Genomic DNA, 18782 nt, shown 5'->3' with positions numbered 1-18782 from the left:
TCTCTCTCATTGATGTTTCTAGCTCGCTCTCTCTCTCCCTTCCTCTCTGTAAAAAATCAATAAAATTTTTTTAAAAAGATTATTAAAAAACAAATGTGCTAATCATCCTAGAGAACAGCAATCAAAATTACTTTTGAAAAGTTGGGCCTGTCTTCAGAAAGGAATTTTTAAAACTTAACTGGATTGTTGTTTTTAAAAAGATATATCTATATCAAAACTTGCTTTTAAACGTCACTGACTATACTCTGGAATCTGGGTTTGGAAAAAACTTGTCATACTATTAATATAACACTTCAGGTGTTGTATCATTTGATGAATTTATATTTTATGCTAGGGAACAATTTTTAAAGATATATAATAATATCTAATTCAGTATTTTTTCTCAAATGACTTAAATAAAACTAGTTTCCACATTTTATATACAAAAGACTCGATGTACATTTTTGCATTGTTGGGAAATTTAGTTAAATAAAGGTAACTTATAATAGTTTATAATATTCATATCAGTAATTTCCGTCATTTGATGGAAATTCTTGAATGTTAGGTATTTTTATCAAAAGAATTAGGAATACAGTCACCTCTTTATAAATTATTTTAGGCAAATTTAAAATTTTATCTTAGATACCGGTATTTCTCTCTACCTAGTATACTTTTTTTTTCTTTCTTTTTTCCTTTTCTTAAAAAACTAGAGACCCAGTGCACAAAATTTGTGCATGGGTAGGGTCTCTAGGCCTGGCTGGTGATCAGGGCCGATGGGGCCTTCCAGCTGCTGACTGTGGCCTTCCTTCATTCCACGCCACCCCCTGGTGATTGGTGCACATCGTAGCGAGCAATTGAACTCATAGTCTCTGGCCAAACTCCCACAGGGTCACTTGCATATTAGCCTTTTATATATATAGATATATTTTTATTGATTTCAGAGAGGAAGGGAAAGGGAGGGAGAAATATCAATGATGAGAATCATTGGTCAGCTGTCTCCTGCACTCCCCCTACTGGAGATCGAGCCCACAACTTGGGCATGTGCCTTCACCAAAATCGAACCCGGGACTCTTCAATCTGTTGGCAGATGCTTTATCCACTGAGCCAAACTGGCTAGGGCAAGTATACCTTTCTCTTTCACTACTCCCTGGGTGTTTGTTCACAGAAACAAATTAATTTTAATATTAGTTTAAGCAAAATATGATTAGGAAGTCAACTACAGAAGTAGCCATTATATATTTCAAAGCTAAATATAAGTAATTTCTAAGTTGTATTCGGTTTTGGATAGTCCATACATATTATATCTCTGCTTATCAAGGACTAGAGGCCCAGTGCACAGAATTTATGCACAGGTGAAGAGTGTGGTCCCTCAGCCCGGCCTGCGCCCTCTAGCAGTCCGGGAGCCCTTGGGATGTCATCCTTAGTGCTGCCGAGGCTGCTGCGCTCGCCATCTGTGAGCCCGGCTTCTGGCTGAGCAGTGCTCCCCCTGTGGCAGGTGCATTGACCAAGAGGAGGCAGCTCCTGCGTTAGCCTCTGCTCCCTGGTGGTTAGGCGCGTCATAGCAACCAGTCGTTCTGCTGTTGGGTCAATTTGCATATTAGCCTTTTATTATATAGGATAATTATTCAGATATTCTTACTTTTTAAAAATTCTTTATTGTTTAAAGTATTACATATGAATCCTCCCCTCCTATTGACCTTCCCCCTCCCCCCCACTCCAGCATATGCCCTCACCCCCTACTGACTGTGTCCATGGGTCATGCAGTTGATCTCTCAAACCCCCCCTCCCCACCTTCTCCCTGAGATTGAATGAATGGTTTGCTTCCATGTCTCTGGATCTATTTTAGTTCATCAGTTTATGTGTTTGTGTTATCACATATATTACTGCTTAATTGCAGTAATAATAATTTTGTTCTTATGGTTTTTGTACATGAAGCTAGAGAAGGTGAATCCCAAGAAACTTCATATGTAATTTTAAACTAATACAAATGAAAACTGTATTTGCATGTAGCAATTTAAAGTATATTCTATATCTTATAGTATTCAAACACATTAAGCCTGTATTTGTTAAAAGTTATCCATTCTGTTTATGTCTAAGTTGAAAGTCTAATTAATGTGCATGTGCATTTTTGAGCCTATTATTCATGGTTATATCATGAAGATACCTTTACACAGGATAATAATTGGTGCTTATTGAAAGTCTGTGATGTGTGAGGCTCTTTACAGATAATTTAGAATTTAAGTTTTATCAAAACTCTATCAATTAATCATTATTATCTTCATTTCACTCTGTGGATGTTAAAAATCTTGTCTCATTGGTAAGCATTGACCTATGAACCTGGAGTTCACTGTTTGATTTCCCATCCAGGTTGTGGGCTTGATTTCCAGTGTGGGGCATGTAGTAGGCAGCTGATCAATGATTCTCATCATTGATATTTCTATCTCTCACTCTCCGTTCCTCTCTGTAATCAATAATATATATATAATCTTGATTACAGTCCTGTAAGCAAGTTAGTGGAAGTTAATTGTATTTAAACCCTTACTCCAGAACCCATATGTTTCACTGTGATGTATGTTTTTCTTATAATGTATCAGTTCTGTTGACTATACAAGTCATAAAAAGATAACTTCATTTTCTCTTAACCTGATATGTGAAAATCTAGATCACCAACAGATAGATTTGGGATTTTTTTTGTTCTTCAGAAATGATTTGCATCATGTTTTTTAAATAACATCACATTAAAAATATTATTTGCTTTCCCAAAATTTAACTTTTCACTCAGATTTTAAGAGTACTGCGTTGTGCCCTGGCTGCTGGCTCAGTGATTAGAGCATTGGCCTTGGCACTGAAGGGTCTCAGATTCTATTCAAAGTCCAGGGCGCCTACCTGGATTGCAGGTCGATCCCTGGGCCTGGTCAGGGCAAGTGTGGGAAGCTACCAGTTGCTGTATCTTCTCTCTCACCGATGTCTGTCTGTCTTTCTCTCTCCTTACCTCTCCCTCTTTTTCTACCCCCTTCCTCACTCCCTCCTTCACTCCCTTCCACTCTCTCTAAAAAATCAATGGAAAAAATGTCCTCCAGTGAAGACTAACAATAAAAAGAATACCTGCATTGTGGAGTGAGGCAAACCTGTATTTTATTATTCTGTGTTCGGCGCATACTTCATGAATGCCTATTTTATGCCAGTTTGTAGGTATTAGAGATATAAGTGGCCTACAAAAGCAGACATGATTCCTGCTGATCCTGTAACTAGTGTATGTGGGTTTCAAGTCTTGATTCCACCTTTACCTCCTGATAACTGTTTGATCTCAGTAGGTTCTTAGCTTTCTAAGCCTCTGTTTCATCTGTAAGAAGGAAAGAATAATAGTACCTTTCTTAGGGTCAGTTGAGATTTAACTGAGGCAATGTATGTTAATAGCCTGGTAGCTGGCATGTGATAAAGTAAGTGTTACCTTTTATTGTCATCTTAAATGTAATTTTTTTTAAAGAAGTAACTGAACCTCTTTAATCAGTATCATCTTCAGTCTGGGATAGTAGTCTTCTTTCTTTAATCATTTGAAAAGTCTCATAATTGTTTCATTTGTTCTTCTTGTTTCCATATACATTTTAGAAATATAGTACACCATAGCCATGTTTTATTTTTCATATTTTAACGACAGTGCTATCATCACCGTTAGACAATTTTAAATGCAAGAGTATATATGATTGGCTCATGGCAGGTATAGTAAACTACTTTTTATTATCTGTTTTCTGAAAAAAGAAGATAGTCACTTTGTGATTTATTCTTTGGAGAAAAGATTTGAGGAAGAAATTCTTTAGTGACTGCAAACAAAAATATTATGACAGCTTTACTCTGACTTGCAATTGGCATTTTGTGTGATTTCTTGAGGGTTTTGTGTGTGAGTGAGTGTGTGTGTGTGTGTGTGTGTGTGTGTGTGTGTGTGTGTTGTGTGTGTATTTAATCCTCACTGAGGATATTTTCCAGTGATTTTAGAGAGACTGGAAGAGAGAGATGTTTCACATAGGGAAACATGAATGTGAGAGAAACACATCAATTGGTTGCTTCCTACACGCCCCGCGACCCTTTGGTCTGTAGGCCAGTGCTGTATCCACTGAGCCAAACCAGCTAGGGATCATGAGGTTTTTTTAATGGAAAGAAAACATAACGCTTAAAAGTAGATATTTTCTACACTTACAGCACATTATGATTATGTAAGTCCAACTGCAAATAATTTTTAATTTTAAAAGATACATTTATGAAAAGTTATACAAGAGTGATCAACCTAGTCAAATTTACTTTTAGATTATCACATTGTTTTAGGATATTATAATTTATTAAAAGCTTGAGGAGGAATTAAGTACATCTAAATACAGCCCTGGCTAGGTGGCTCCATTGGCTGGGGCATCATCATCCTGTACACCAAAAGGTTGTGGGTTCGATCCCCAGTCGGGGAGCATATGGGAGGCAATCAACTGATGTTTCTCCCTCTCCCTTCCTATCTCTCTAACAGTCAACAAACACATATCTTTGGGTGAGGATTTAAAACATTTTTAAGTGTATCCAGATATAATTTTTTAGAGACACATAAAAATGAATGACAAATTTCTTTAAGTAGTGGTTTCCATCAACAATAATTTATTATAACAGTTAAATTCTCATTTGTGAATTGATGCAAAATCTTACTTTTAATACTTCAAAGGAGATTTGTTCAGTTATCTCCTATTAAAAGATATGTCAGGGCTATTTTTATTATTTGTAATGAAATTCTGTTAGAGAAAATCTTGCTTTGACATTAAATCACTACGATTTTTTTTTTATTACCAAAGTCCAAATGCCAAAGAAAAGTCAACTCATAAGCTGAGTAAGTATATAAACAGTTCAATTTCTAACCTGTTAAAGTAGATTTCACTATTTTTCCTATTTTCATAGTTCCTTTGAATCCTCATTTAAAAGTACATTAAATTTTCAAGTACATAAGAGAAAAGTTGATGTTTTCTTTGAAGCATTTTCTTTCTGGTTATACATAAAATTGTATGGTTGATGTGAAGTGTATTGTGGGTTTTTCTTAATGTGGATTTTTTAAAATGTCTTCTTTATATAATAGATTTTAAAATATTTCTCCTAGTATGTACAGCCACCTTTTGTGTTATCTTAAATATTGTAACTGGAAGTAATGTTAGTTTTGTTGCTAATTCTAATTTTACATGTGTAAGCCAACTTTTGGCACATATGCTAATTTATGTAATCTCCGTAAAGATTTTCAGAAATATATTAATATTTATTTAAAAATTAAGATTTAGTTGCAAGTTTTAATGGTTAAGTTTGAAAGGAGCAAATTTAAGATATAATTTATTCTTAGGATACAAAGTAAATATGTGGTATAGAAACGACTAGCTGTAATTTGGTAGAGAAAAATGCACTTATATTAAAGGTGAGTTTCTACATTATTTCATAGAGGTAACTATATATAAAACTTAATTTTAAAAAACAGCTTCTTACTTAGCATGAAGTAAAAAAATTAAACACAACTCAGTGAATAAAAGTAATGTGTAGTGATGTTCATTTAATATTGTTGAGCTTGAAAATGAATAGATAAGGTGATTCTGAAAATGAACTCCTGCCTGTATTACTCTAATACCATACTGTGTTGAGATGAAGTTATTTGTGCTGTGTTGGAGCTCAGCCTGCAAAGAAGTAAATTTGCTGATTTTTGTCACTTGCAAGACCATCCAGTTACTAGCCTGCCAGTTTATTACACCCAAGCATAATATTGTATAAAATCATCAAGTGATACTATTTGTTTTAAAGTGACACATGTAACTTTTTATTATAATGATAAATGCAAGCAAAGAAGCTAGTAGTGCTTTTATTTTTTATTTTTTTCAGCAAGCAGTTTTCTAGGAATTTTCAGCAATGTATCATTTCAGCTATAATTCAAGTATTTAATACAGGAATTATAAATAAGCTTTTGGTGCCTACCATTAAAAATTAAGTCAACAGCTTTAATGCCTTACATTCTTTTTAGTTTCACTATGCTCTATTTTCATAAATCTGCATATCTGTTTTTCTCTCAATGGTTAATTTTACCAGTTCAGTTTCTTTGTAGATTTTTGCCATAAGTAAAAAATATTTTAATCTTGTAGCCCCTTCAAATATTTTATTACCATTGACTTAAATGAATGATAATTTACATACTTGTTTATTATAGAAGTACCCAAGACATTTTGGTTAAAAGACAGCGTAAGGAAAAATAAACAAATACAGGCATTCAGTCTTTATTTACAATATATAGAAGATCACTGTTTACATTTTAAGTTAAGAGTCTGATCAGCAGGATACCCTACAGAAGGACATTTTTAGCTATAGAATTTACATACCGTTAGCTCACAGAATTTGATTAGCGGCAGGGCTCTCATTACAGAGCTAGTGAGGCACGTTATTTGGGATGCCTTTGATGCCGTGGTTCTCCGAAGCTTGCCGGCTGCATGCTTGTTGCCTTTGTTCGTGACAGGTAATTACTTGATAAAATGAAGTGCATCGCTGTGAACAATTGACCCTTTGGAGCAGTCCAGGCTGGTCAGCAGTCTGAAACCACACCTTAAAGCCATCATTATAGCCTCAAACTTAAGAGTTTCCAAGGTACAGACAAAGGTGTTGTCTTCCTTTAGTACAAGTCGAGTGCCATTTTCAGACTTTATGAAGTATTTAAATTGAATGATATTTGACGATACTGAAAACTCCTCTGGAAAACCATCCAGCCTGCTTTTGGACACCAGAACAATGCGAGATTTGATTTTTGATATGAAGTCAGGAGCATTACAGAAGATTCTGAGTCCTTGTGAGCGATCATGGTTATCTGTTATTTCCAAGAAAGTAGTCTCTCTGGATGTTAGCTGTTCTTTCTCCCACCTGGATTTCACTTCCTCTGCCAGTCCCTTGAGCTGAAAGAATTCTGCTTCTTGTGCCAGAAGTTGATTTTCTCGAAACCCTTCGGGCAGTAGAAGTTCTCCATTTCGTAGGAAGTTTAGGACGTGCCTGAAGAGGAGCCCATCCCTGTCTATGAAATAGTGGCCATCAGCATCAAACGGGCAGAGGATTTTTCCATTTACTATACCTTCAAGGAAAGTGTCGGGGTACTTGGTCAGTGTTTGCTTTTGAGTAATGTACAAATATCCGCCAACGTTGAGGGTCATCAGTGAAGATTTGCAGTTCTTTCCTGGGTCAGCATCTTCCAGGCTGTTGTGTTTCCCTTCATATTCCTTTTCTTTATCTCTTCTGTTTACTTTACACTCCATTTTGGAAAATGCTATTTCAGCTTGTTCTTCTTGGATTTGAAATTTTTACAAAAACTGCCTCTCAAACACGCCTTTATTCAGCTGCAGCCTGGTGATGGAATGAAGTGCTGGCAGCATCGCCTGCTCTGTCAGCTCGGTTTTGCAGTAGGTGGCGTATCAGCTATGTATGCAGAGCTCTCTGGAGTAAGACGAGGGGGAAAAAAAAGATAATTTGCATTTAACTGTATCATGGAAGGAATTTGTTGTGAAAAGATTTTCATGTATATTTTTTGAAGTAATAAAAGTTACTCAGAATAAATTGAATTTTCTCTTGTCAGTTAAGCAATTATAATTGTTTAATTCTCCAGCTAAGTGTGAGTTTTTATCTATTTCTAAATGTCTACTAAGATATTACTTAATAAGGCAGGCTCTTCATATTGAATAATATTGTCCTCTTTTGGAGAATACTGTATATTGCATTATTTTCATTTTTTAAAAGTAAATTATAAAGATAAAGGAACTAGGTATATATGATTTTCTCTTATATAAAAAGCCACACATTTCACAGTGGTGTAGTCATTTTAGAAACCCAAATGAGAACATTTAAACCTGTTATTTGTGATATTGCCCTTGAATTTAATTGTATTTGTGTGTGATTCTGGTTTTGGGATCTTTAGCAAGTGAGAAGACTTTTTTTAATACCTGTTTTTTTACCCTAAAAGTAAAAAATTAAATATATAGTCTTTACAGTAATCATTTACATGTTTTCTTGATTAAGATTTCCTATAGAATATGTATAATCTTATTTCATCCTATACCTGCTTCAGTGCTAAACAAAAGACTTGGGCTGATGTAGAAAATATAACTGTGTGTGTGCGTGCGCACTTGTGCTTGTGAAGACAAAAGACAAATTCAAAGTACCTACTATAAAATAGTGACATGGGCAAGTTGATTTTTTTGTTGTTGTTTTCAGCGTTCGCAAAGGATGGAAAGAAGGACCATAACCTAGGCTTTTGTTTTTTAATCTGGGAACTGGAATGACATGTGAGTGTTCCTTCTTCCCCTATAACTTGCCTTCCAATCCATTTTAGTGATCTGAGCTTTCAGTTCTAGAATTTAAAGGCCCATGAGAAGTATGAACATTGTTCTCAATACACTATTATTTGACTAGTCTGACTGCTAAATTATTCTGGGGAACTACATTGTTTTTAGAATCATAGGACTAGATTTTATATTACATTGATTTATATTTATTTTACATTAAAATAGACTTTTTTAAAATTCTTCAACAGTATGCTGATAGAAATATTAAAGCAGATTCTTCTAAACATGCTTACCTCATATGTTCTCTAAACAATGTTAGATTTCTCAATCATAAAATAATTATATTAGCCCTGGCCAGTAAGCCTGTTGACTGGAGGAGACAGGCGGGGGGAGGAGAAGAGAAAGAGGGTGAGGAGATGAGAGGGAGGCAGGGGGGGGGGGGGGGGGGGAGATATCACCTCCCGCACAAGCCCCAACCAGGGCTGGGAATCCAACCAAGGACACTTCTGTGTGTGGGCTGACACTCAGACCATTGAGCAACACTGGTTGGGCCATTATGAAGATTTTGAATTTAACATTTATATGTAATCGAAATTATAAAAAGTCCATTGAAATCAGACTAGAAATCTAAAACAGAACATTTTTAGGGCTGGTTATTGCTTAGAGACCATGAGATTTAACCTCTCCGTTTTACCAAAGACACAATTGCATTCCAGAGAATTTTAAGTGTTTTATCTAGAATTTTATAGCTTGTTAATGGCCAACACTAAGTACTAAAGCTTCCTCTCAGTCCTGTCTCATTTAAGAAGAGTTTGCTGTTATATTCTGACAATTTCACGTGTGTGTGGATTTTTTTTTTTTAACCAAGTCTTTTTAAGATATAGTGAATAGATTGGAATTTTTGGAACAACTTTGGAAATATTTCCATGGAATTCTTATGTTCATCATCTCTGCACATGAGTAGTACCATATAATGGCAGAATCAACCAAAGTTCTTTTCATGAATGTTATGCAACATCAGAATCAACAGAACATAACTATAGTATAGTGTTAGAGGCTGTGCTGGTATTTTCTTTGTATGTTTAAAGTGCTGTAGCCAGATACTATGTGCTGCTGGGTCTGCTTCCTTTCACCCTGTTACTGGAAGTGAAGCTAGTGCTGGTAGAGGATGGGCTTCCATGGGTGGGAAGGTGAGGGGGCAGAAGCTGAACTTCTGACCTCTTTGGCTCTCACTCCAGGGCGCCTTACATTTGCTAACTGGCTCACTTCTGGTTTCTGATCCGTTTTTAAAACTACTGATGCTCGCCGAAAAAAGCGTTGGTCTGCGGACTGAAAGGTCCCAGGTTCGATTCCTGTCAAGGGCATGTACCTTGGTTGTGGGCACATCCCCAGTAGGGGGTGTGCAGGAGGCAGCTGGTCGATGTTTCTCTCTCATCGACATTTCTAGCTCTCTATATCTCTCCCTTCCTCTCTGTGAAAAATCAATAAAATATATTTAAAAAAAATAAAAATAAAACTACTGATGCTTGCTCTTTGTTTTTGTTGCTTGTTTTGACAGACTGAACTATCCCATCAGGTGCCTCTATCCTTTGGTCACTTTATCTCACTCTAGTGTTCTTGGCTTCCACAAACTTGATGTGTATGATTTGTTTGCCACCTGTGGCTTGGCAACAATAGTGTAATGGAAACCTTGTCTAAGTGTCTGACTAGGATCTGATATGAAACTTAGGATTCATATTCTGAGTCCTGTTGTACCCACTTGCAGTCTAAAAATGAAAAATGGTACACAGTAAGCCGTTTTGCATGCAACTTCATTGCATAGTGGCACAAAGCAGGCTCCACCTTACCTCATCACTCCATGTTATACCATTAAAACAAGAAGATTGAGGATTACAGAATTGCAGGGGGTTGTTCATCATTGCTGCCTATTGTGATCCACATGTCCCTTAGGAGAAAGCACCTTGGTTGTTTGTTGTTGTTTTTCAGTCTATTCTAAACTTATATTTACTTGCTTGGAGCATGTGGGGTAGGGGAAGCTTGTCCTAGATAATGTCAATCAGGTCATAACTGTGAAAATGGTGTTTTAGGACCAAAGCTAATGGAAATATCCATGGTTTGTGTGACCACATTTCTCTGCCTTACTAAAGATACAAACTGGAATTAAGCAGATCAGTAGACTAAGCAGAAGAGCTTAATCCACACCTCAATGATTAGCTCACTTAGTTCCACTAGACTTGAGAGTTTCATCTGCTTTGCAGACAGAGTTTTATTGGAGTTAGATTTCCTCTACCTTAGATATCAGTAAATCATACATATACAGGGCTCTTCAGCCAACTTTGAAGGTTTAAACAAAGCCATTGTTAGGTTCTTGATATGAGTATATCCATTGGTTAGGCCCAATTCCTACTCAAATTCTAGCTAAACCTTTCAGTATATAGTGATGCTAATTGTTCACTCTCTGCATTAGGCAAAACTTATTCTAGGCCATTTGGAGTCATTCCCATCTTATCTACCAATTCCTGGCAGGAAATGATGTCATTGTCATTACCATAATTCAATATGAGAAACATTCATTTTGATACTCAGCTATGACTATTTCACTTTAGCGTCTTCTGTTAAAAAAAAAAAAAAAATAGCTTGGCTGCTGCGCTCAGTGGGTGAGCATCGACTCATGAACCAGGAAGTCAGGCTTTGGTTCCGGGTCAGGGCACATGCCCGGGTTGTGGGCTTGATCTCCAGTGGGGGCCATACAGGAGGCAGCTGATCAGTGATTCTCTCTCATCATTGATGTTTCTATCTCTCCCTCTCCCTTTCTCTCTGAAATCAATAAAAACATTTTAAAAAATAAAAATAAACGGTACAGTATAGTATATTAACATTTTAAAGAATCAGGAATTTAATTCATTTTAATAAAAATCTATTTAAGGGGGGATCCAAGATGGCTGCGCCCAGGTGAACACCTAGCCGCAGCCGCACGCACACAACAATTTCAATAAAATACAACTAAAATATAAAACGGACATTGCCCAGAACTACAGGAAGGTTGACTGACTGGAAATTCTACAGCGAGAAGCAAGGAGAAAACCAGAAGGAGGCGCGGAGGAGCTGGAAAAGCCCAAGGTACGGAGACGCGGCGCGGAGAGGACGGAGCCGGAGAGGAGGGAGGCCGAGTGCCTGGCGGGCGTTCCTGAGCGGAAAGGAGAGAAAAGCTCCGACTGTGCTGGGCCCCCAACTGCTCTGAACCCCGGTTCTGGGCCAGACCCCGGGGACTCAGGCTCAGCCATAGGGAGCCGGGCTGTAAGGCGGAACCCCGGGGAGAGGCGAAAGGAGGTCCCGGAGGCGCGCACATTGCGCGCAGAGAAGGGACGGTCGGCTGTGCCGCGGGATTGCCCTGACGGGAAGGAGACTGGGGCTCCAGACTGCTCTGAACGCCACCTCCAACTCCATTTCCAACTGAACTGAACCCCAATACCGGGCTCATTGTGGGAGAGCATAGACTGTTTGGCAGCAGGCGAAAATCGAGGGCACCTTTCTCTCAGAGGCGCTGGCAGCAGCGAGCACTGAAGGACCCGCATAGGGCGGGGCTGACAGAAGCCAAAGCTGCAGGCTCCACCCTGAAACCCCGTCCCATCTGTAACTGCGAAATGCGACAACAAAATAGATCACAAACGAAAGAAATGGAGGACAAAAAGCGTCTGGATATAGAGTTCAAATCTACGCTTATAAGTTTTTTCAAGAATTTCTTAGAAAAGATGGATAAGGGCTACGAGGATATGAAAAGAGATCAACTAGAATTAATAAGGAGTCAACAAGAAATGATAAGGGATCAACAAGAAATAAAGAATACATTGTCTGAAATAAAAAATATTTTACTGAGTCCTAAAAACAGAAGGGAAGATCGCAAGAATCAAGTCAAAGATTTGGAACATAAAGAGCCAGAAGACACTCCTCCACAGAAGCTAGAAGGCAAGAGAATCCAGAAAATTGAAGATAATGTAAGAAACCTCTGGGACAACTTCAAGCGAACCAACATCAGAATTATGGGGGTCCCAGAAGATGAGAGAGAGCAAGATATGGAAAACATACTGAAAGAAATAGTGACAGAAAACTTCCCCTACCTGGTGAAAGAATTAGACTTACAAGTCCAGGAAGCGCACAGAACTCCAAACAAAAGGAATCCAAAGAGGACCACACCGAGACACATCATTATTAAAATTCCAAGAGCAAAAGACAAAGAGAGAATATTAAAAGAAGCAAGAGCAAAGAAGGTAGTAACCTACAAAGGAGCACCTATACGATTGTCAGCTGACTTCTCAACAGAAACCATGCAGGCCAGAAGGGAATGGCAAGAAATATTCAAGGTGATGAATAGCAAGAACCTACAGCCAAAAATAATCTACCCAGCAAAGCTATCACTCAGAATCGAAGGCCAGATAAAGAGCTTCACTAATAAAAAAAAGCTAAAGGAGTTCATCACCACCAAACCAGAATTATATGAATTGCTGAAGGGGGTTCTTTCAGAAGAGAAAGTAAACAAAGATAAAAATTATGAACAACAAATACATAACTATCAACAAGTGAATCTAAAAACCAAGGAAATTAAAAAAATCTGATGAACAATATTAACTGTTGAATATAATAGAATCAGAGGTATGGAAGGGGAGTGAACTGACGATTCTTGGGGTAAAGGGGAGAGGGGGGCGTGGGAAGAGACTGAACATAAACTGTGCACCTATGGATGAGGACAATGGGGAGAGGGGAAAGGGCAGAGGGTGGGATGGGAACCTGGTGGAGGAGAGCAATGGTGGGTGGGGGGAAAGGAACATTTGTAATAATATGAACAATAAAAACTTATTAAAAAAAAAAAAAAAATCTATTTAAGCGTCCAAACTTTTGTTTTGTTCTGAAATATAAATTCATCTACATTAGATGTTGTCTGGTACCAGGATTGTACTAATATAAGTACATACTATCTCACCTACCTTATATTGCTGATTAATCATGTCTAAGTAACTCTGCAGATTACTTGTATCCTGGGCCTCACTGGATATAACCTTTGGCTAGAAAGTGATGTGGATAGGTGGTTCCAGTCAGATGAATACACCTGTAAATGTTTTTACTGTGTTAAACTGCGTCTTCAAAGAAACCCAGGAAACTTTGCTACCCAGCAAATTTTTAGCCTCATTTGAGGAGTTAGAGAAGAATAAAGCACTGTGTATCAGAAGGTGCACAAATAAACATGACAGACTAAATGAGAAATTCAGGCAAAATTCTATCCATATTTTTTTTGTGTTTCATTACAGAGGTCATCTTGAAAACAATTTACAAATCATATTAACTAATGTTTTAAATGTACTTTGGGAACTGAGTGTTTCAGGGAAACCTATGTTTTCTAATTCTGTAAGCAGGAGTCATTCAAGTTTTTTTTAAATGAGTTTTCTTTTTTTCCTTTTTTTTTTTTTTTTTGAGGTGTAACCTATGAGTTATTATTCATTAGAAAATTTTATTGTGATCGGATAAGCAAAGCACTTCTATAAACCATCAAGTGAGCTTTGAAATTGTATTGAACTCATTTATATATTGCTATTTGGCAGAACAGAATTTTGCATTCTCTTTGAAAAGATGTTATAAATTAACTAGAGGCCAAGTGCACAAAATTCATGTGGGGGTAGAGGGCTTGGGGAGGGCCTGCACCCCTGTCGCAGTTCGGGAGCCCTCGGATTGACGCCACCACTGCTGCGTGCACCATCCCTGAGCAACACTCCCCCTATGGGAGCACACTGACCACCAGAGGGCAGCTCTTACATTGAGCGTCAGCCCCCTGGTGGTCAATGCATGTCATAGAAACCAGTCGTTCTGCTGTTCGGTTGATTAGCATATTAGTTTTCTATTATATAGGCTAACCATTGTCTACATTCTCAAAATGAGGTACATGACTTAAACTTATGAAAGTAATATTACTTTGAAATCAGTGACCAAACAGATCTCCTCTCCCAAATGCTGTCCCCTATCATGTTTCTTCTATTGTCCTCTTATCTTTAGATCCTCTTGTGTCTTTATAAGTTAGATGGCGTGGAGGAAAGAGAAGGGGGCCTGAATATCAGAACAAGATATGATAGTTCATAGGAGCAAATGCAGTTTCTTATTCATAGAGAGTAGAGTGATTGGGAATTAGGAATAGAGAACTTTATTATATTGCCCATCTTGACATTTAACATTTCTGAAACATTAAGCATTTCAGGATATATGTTTAAATTATTGGCTTATAAAAGTTCCATGGCAGTATTTTGTCTTTCTTTAGTGATACATAAAAGTGGTGAAAATTACAATTGACAGTATCTTAGATTTGATGAAATATTTGGCAGCACTATGAGTTATTACCCCATAAAATAAAACTAACAAAGATATAGGCAAAGGGAAAGTGAGAAGGGATGATGCATATTACATTATCGAGGGAGGTTATAAAAATACCACTTCCTCTTGCCCTCACAATGCAGTTAGAGAATAATCTCTGGGAGTGAGCCTCTGCAGTTGATTCTAATGGTCACATAGAGTGGAAGGACTACTTTATCAAAGACAATGAGCTCAGGAAAGAGAACTTATCTCAAAGGAGTTCTTGATGGAGATATAATTTCTACCCTGTATTTGGTCACTTAGTATTAAAATACCATAAAAATCATAAAGAAGTAAACTAGTATATAGTATTACTACTGTCACTAATTAAACATGATGAAGAAAACAGGATTAAATTAATAAAAGTTGGATCATAATCAGTGATTTTAAAATGTCAGTGATTGCCTATAAGTATTTCATTATTAATATTAATAATATTAATAATAATAATGTCCCTCAACTATGTTGTAATCTTTCTAAGCATGGTGTCTGTGTTTTGTTTTCGTTTTTTTTCCTTTGTGCCCTCATCATAGATAGCACAGTTTTTGGCACTATTTAACTGAAATATAGTACTATAGTGAGTCTTTTCTCTAGAAGACTTAATCTTTCCTGGAAGGATTTGTTTTTTTTCTATTTAATCACTTTTTCTATTGTTTTTAAATTCTTTCTCATTTCAAGTGCTGCATCCAAAGCTGGATTGCAACCTTTGATGAAGCTCTGAATAAAACAGACTATTGCAGTACTATGATTTCCCTGTCCTTTTGCATTTATTATTGTACTAGAGGCCTGGTGTGTGAAAAATTTGTGCACTCCAGGGGGTACCTCAACCTGTGCTCCCCCGGGGCATTGGGCCTAAGCTGGCAGTCAGACATCCCTCTTGCAGCCCAGGAATCCTCAGGGGATGTCCAGCTGACATGAAATCCCACAGGGAGTGGGCCTAAAGCCACAATCGGCTATCCTTAGTGTTTCCAAGGCTCCCACCCCTGCCACTGTGCTCATAGCTATCAGCCCAGCTTGTGGCTGAGCGGTGCTCCCCCTGTGGGAGCGCACTGACCACCAGGGGGAAGCTCCTGCATTGAGCATCTGCCCCCTGGTGGTTAGTACCGATCATAGCAACAGGTTGTTCCTGGTCATTCCACTGTTAGGGTCAATTTGCATATTAACCTTTTATTATATAGGATTACAAATTTCATATCTTTTATAAAGTTGTATTTTTTTTTTCTGGGTTTTATTCAACTTCTTATTCGATAAGCAATTTTGAGATTAGAGATTATGATTATTTATATAATATCATAACATCATGCCCACATCTGTACTTAAGAGCTTTTTATATTGATTAAGTATCGGGTCTAGTAATAATTAATGTTGTTTTTTAACATTCGTTTAAAATCTTGCTTGGCGTTGACTTGTATTGACATAACCTTCAAACACGTGGTATCTACAGAACGTGTGAAGTGCAATTAACAAGTTTTGCTTGAAAAAGTTTGTGTTTGGTTTGGTTTTTGTTGCAAAACTAGGGCTAAGATGATGGCGGATGAAGAGCATATTCGGCACTGCATGCTTTACGAATTCCAATTAGGAAGAAAAGCAAGTGAGGCTGCAAAAAACATCTGTAGTGCTCTTGGTCAAGATGCAGTTAGCGCCAGAAAATGCCAGCGTTGGTTTGAGAAATTTCGCGAGGGAAATTTTTCGTTAGATGACAGAGTGGTCGAGGCCGTGTGTCCAATTTTGATCAAGAAGCTCTTCAAGCTCTTTTGGTGCAAAATCCTCAAATTACCCAACAAGAGCTTGCGACAACTTTAAATTGTTCACAGAAAACAATTTCCAATCAATTGCGTGCACTTGGCAAAGTCCAAAAGTTTGGAAAATGGGTTCCTCATGAGTTGACCGACAACAACCGTAATCAAAGAGTCACAATTTGCAGTTCGCTCCTCTCTCGTCAAAACCAGTTTGCCGTTTTTAGAGCAAATTGTTACCGGAGATGAAGAATGGGTGCTGTATGTTAATTTGAAAAGGCGGCCTCAATGGTTGGACAAAAATGAGGCTCCGCAGCCCACGCCAAAACCTGACTTGCATGCGAAAAAAGTGATGTTGTGTGTTTGGTGGAATTTTAAAGGAATTCTTCATTATGAACTTTTACCATCTAACCAAACCATTACAAGTGCCGTGTATAGTGCCCAATTGGAAAGGTTAGCCCAAGCTTTAAGAGAAAAAGAACCCGCGCTGATTAATCGGAAGGGCGTAATTTTTCACCACGATAACGCACGACCACATACTGCAAGAATCACTGCTGAAAAACTGTGCCAGTTGGAATGGGAAGTTCTCCCTCAACCTGCATATTCTCCTGATATTGCCCCTTCCGATTACCATTTGTTTCGTTCTTTGCAAAACTTTCTTCTTGAAAAAAAATTTAATAATGAAAAATGCCTCAAAAATGCATTGACCGAATTTTTTGCATCAAAATCACAATAATTTTACAACAGAGGGATTAAAATGCTTCCTGAGCATTGGGCACAAGTAGTAGAAAACAACGGCAACTATATTGTTGATTAAATTTTGTTGTATTGTTTAAATAAATTCGATTTAAAATAGTATTAGAAAACGACATTAATTATTACTAAACCTAATATATGTGTGGTGTAACATGCTAGGAGACTAGCATGAAGTATAGGAGGAATGATAACTTATGAACTTGCTTTGAAAGTATTAAAATAGACAAATGTTTGTTTTTTAAATGCTCAGTCACTAAGTTATTTCTTTTATCAGAAGTCTGTTATGGTTTCTATAGGCTCATATAACAAAGTCTACATACTTATAGCCACTGCCTTTGATTTTGTTCCATGACTAACCACTTTCCTTTCTATTCCTAGGCAATCAGTTTTGTAATTCAAAGGTTCCCTTTGATCAGCACTACAACATCCCTTTCTCTGTCTGTAGGGGAAAAGTTAAAGACTAGTAACTATGAATGAAGAAGTTGAAATGTTTTCTAAATTCTAAATCTAGTTCTCAAAATAGGTTACAATATTTGGTTTAAAATTAGGAATTCCCAGGGCATTAGGCATATTTATAATTTGAAAATTACTATAAGAAAACATATTACATTAACAGATAATTTTAAAAATATATGACTGCTCATATGTTACTTTTGAAGTAAATAATCAAATCCTAACTCTGTAAGTTTACTGAAATCTGAGCATGATCTTTTACTCCTAAAATTTCTGAAGATTAGAGATTAGAGAATCAATTCACAAATTTGAATAAAGATTTCCTTCTTAATTTAAAGAGACTGCAAGTTTGCCTAACTGGCTTGTTAAGATGCCAAGTATTGATAGCTTCTGTAAATCACAGGCAAAATCTGTTAGGAAAATATTTTAAAAGAGGATAATGACAACTACTAGGAATATTGAAAATGATTTACCTTTTAAATGTACCTGCTCTCCATTACTTTTCCAGGCAAGGTAGACAGATTTGATATAAGTATGAATCCAGAAAAGTAGCTTCAGAAGTCTCGTGGAGCAGTCCAAAATCTTGGTTACTAGCCACTCATCTGTGTTTTAACTTGAGTTGTAAGTACTCTTAAAAGCCTCCACGTTGAACTGGGTTCAGAGTGGTCTTGTGGAAATGAATGCCTATAACTTCCTGATGCCTAACATGTTCCTAACACACTGGCTCGCATTACTTACATGCTGATGCTAATGGGCACCCTTCTGCTTACTTACTGCTTTAACTTGTTCAAATGAGGAGTGCCCTTAACTTGTAAAAAGCGCCACTTAATTCTCTTGAATTCTTCAACACAGAGTATATCTCAAATTGAGATATAAAGTAGAAAGGTTCAGCTTAGAGCAGAAATTTGTGTATTATCAGGTCTTTGGGCAGCTTCTCAACATTTTGTCAGTCTAAGAAACATTTTCTCTCTAATTTCTATTCAAAGAAAATTTAATTATATGTAGATCTTTTAGAAAGTGTTAGAGCAAACAAAATAAACACTGATGAAATAATAAAACTTCCCCAAGTATATAGGAAGGCCAGTTATGTGTTTCTTTTCTCTTTTTTAAAGAGATCTTAGAGCTTCCAGTAACTTCATTGCTGAGG

The 18782-nt window shown here is 37.1% G+C and overlaps 2 protein-coding genes across 2 annotated transcripts in view; one reads left to right on the top strand and one right to left on the bottom strand.

Annotated features, from left to right (window-relative positions):
* GTF2F2 (general transcription factor IIF subunit 2) overlaps positions 1–18782 on the top strand; it is a 144978-nt gene that overhangs the window by 40367 nt on the left and 85829 nt on the right. The gene's annotated exons all lie outside the window — the stretch shown is intronic.
* KCTD4 (potassium channel tetramerization domain containing 4) lies at positions 5838–18292 on the bottom strand. Its single transcript, XM_036456206.2, has 2 exons — positions 18109–18292; positions 5838–7452 (listed from the first exon to the last, which is right to left on the bottom strand). Exon 2 carries the CDS (start codon positions 7272–7274, stop codon positions 6495–6497), a length of 780 nt encoding a protein of 259 aa, XP_036312099.1. The 5' UTR covers positions 7275–7452; positions 18109–18292; the 3' UTR covers positions 5838–6494.

Source organism: Pipistrellus kuhlii, unplaced genomic scaffold, assembly GCF_014108245.1.
Source record: "Pipistrellus kuhlii isolate mPipKuh1 unplaced genomic scaffold, mPipKuh1.p scaffold_m20_p_3, whole genome shotgun sequence".
Classification (NCBI taxonomy): domain Eukaryota; kingdom Metazoa; phylum Chordata; class Mammalia; order Chiroptera; family Vespertilionidae; genus Pipistrellus; species Pipistrellus kuhlii.
Note: the sequence above shows the minus strand (reverse complement) of the source record. Positions and strands in the feature narration are given on the sequence as shown.

Coding starts and splice junctions, on each gene's coding strand:
- KCTD4 (XM_036456206.2), bottom strand. CDS start 7,274: ATGGAGTGTAAAGTAAACAGAAGAGATAAAGAAAAGGAATATGAAGGG.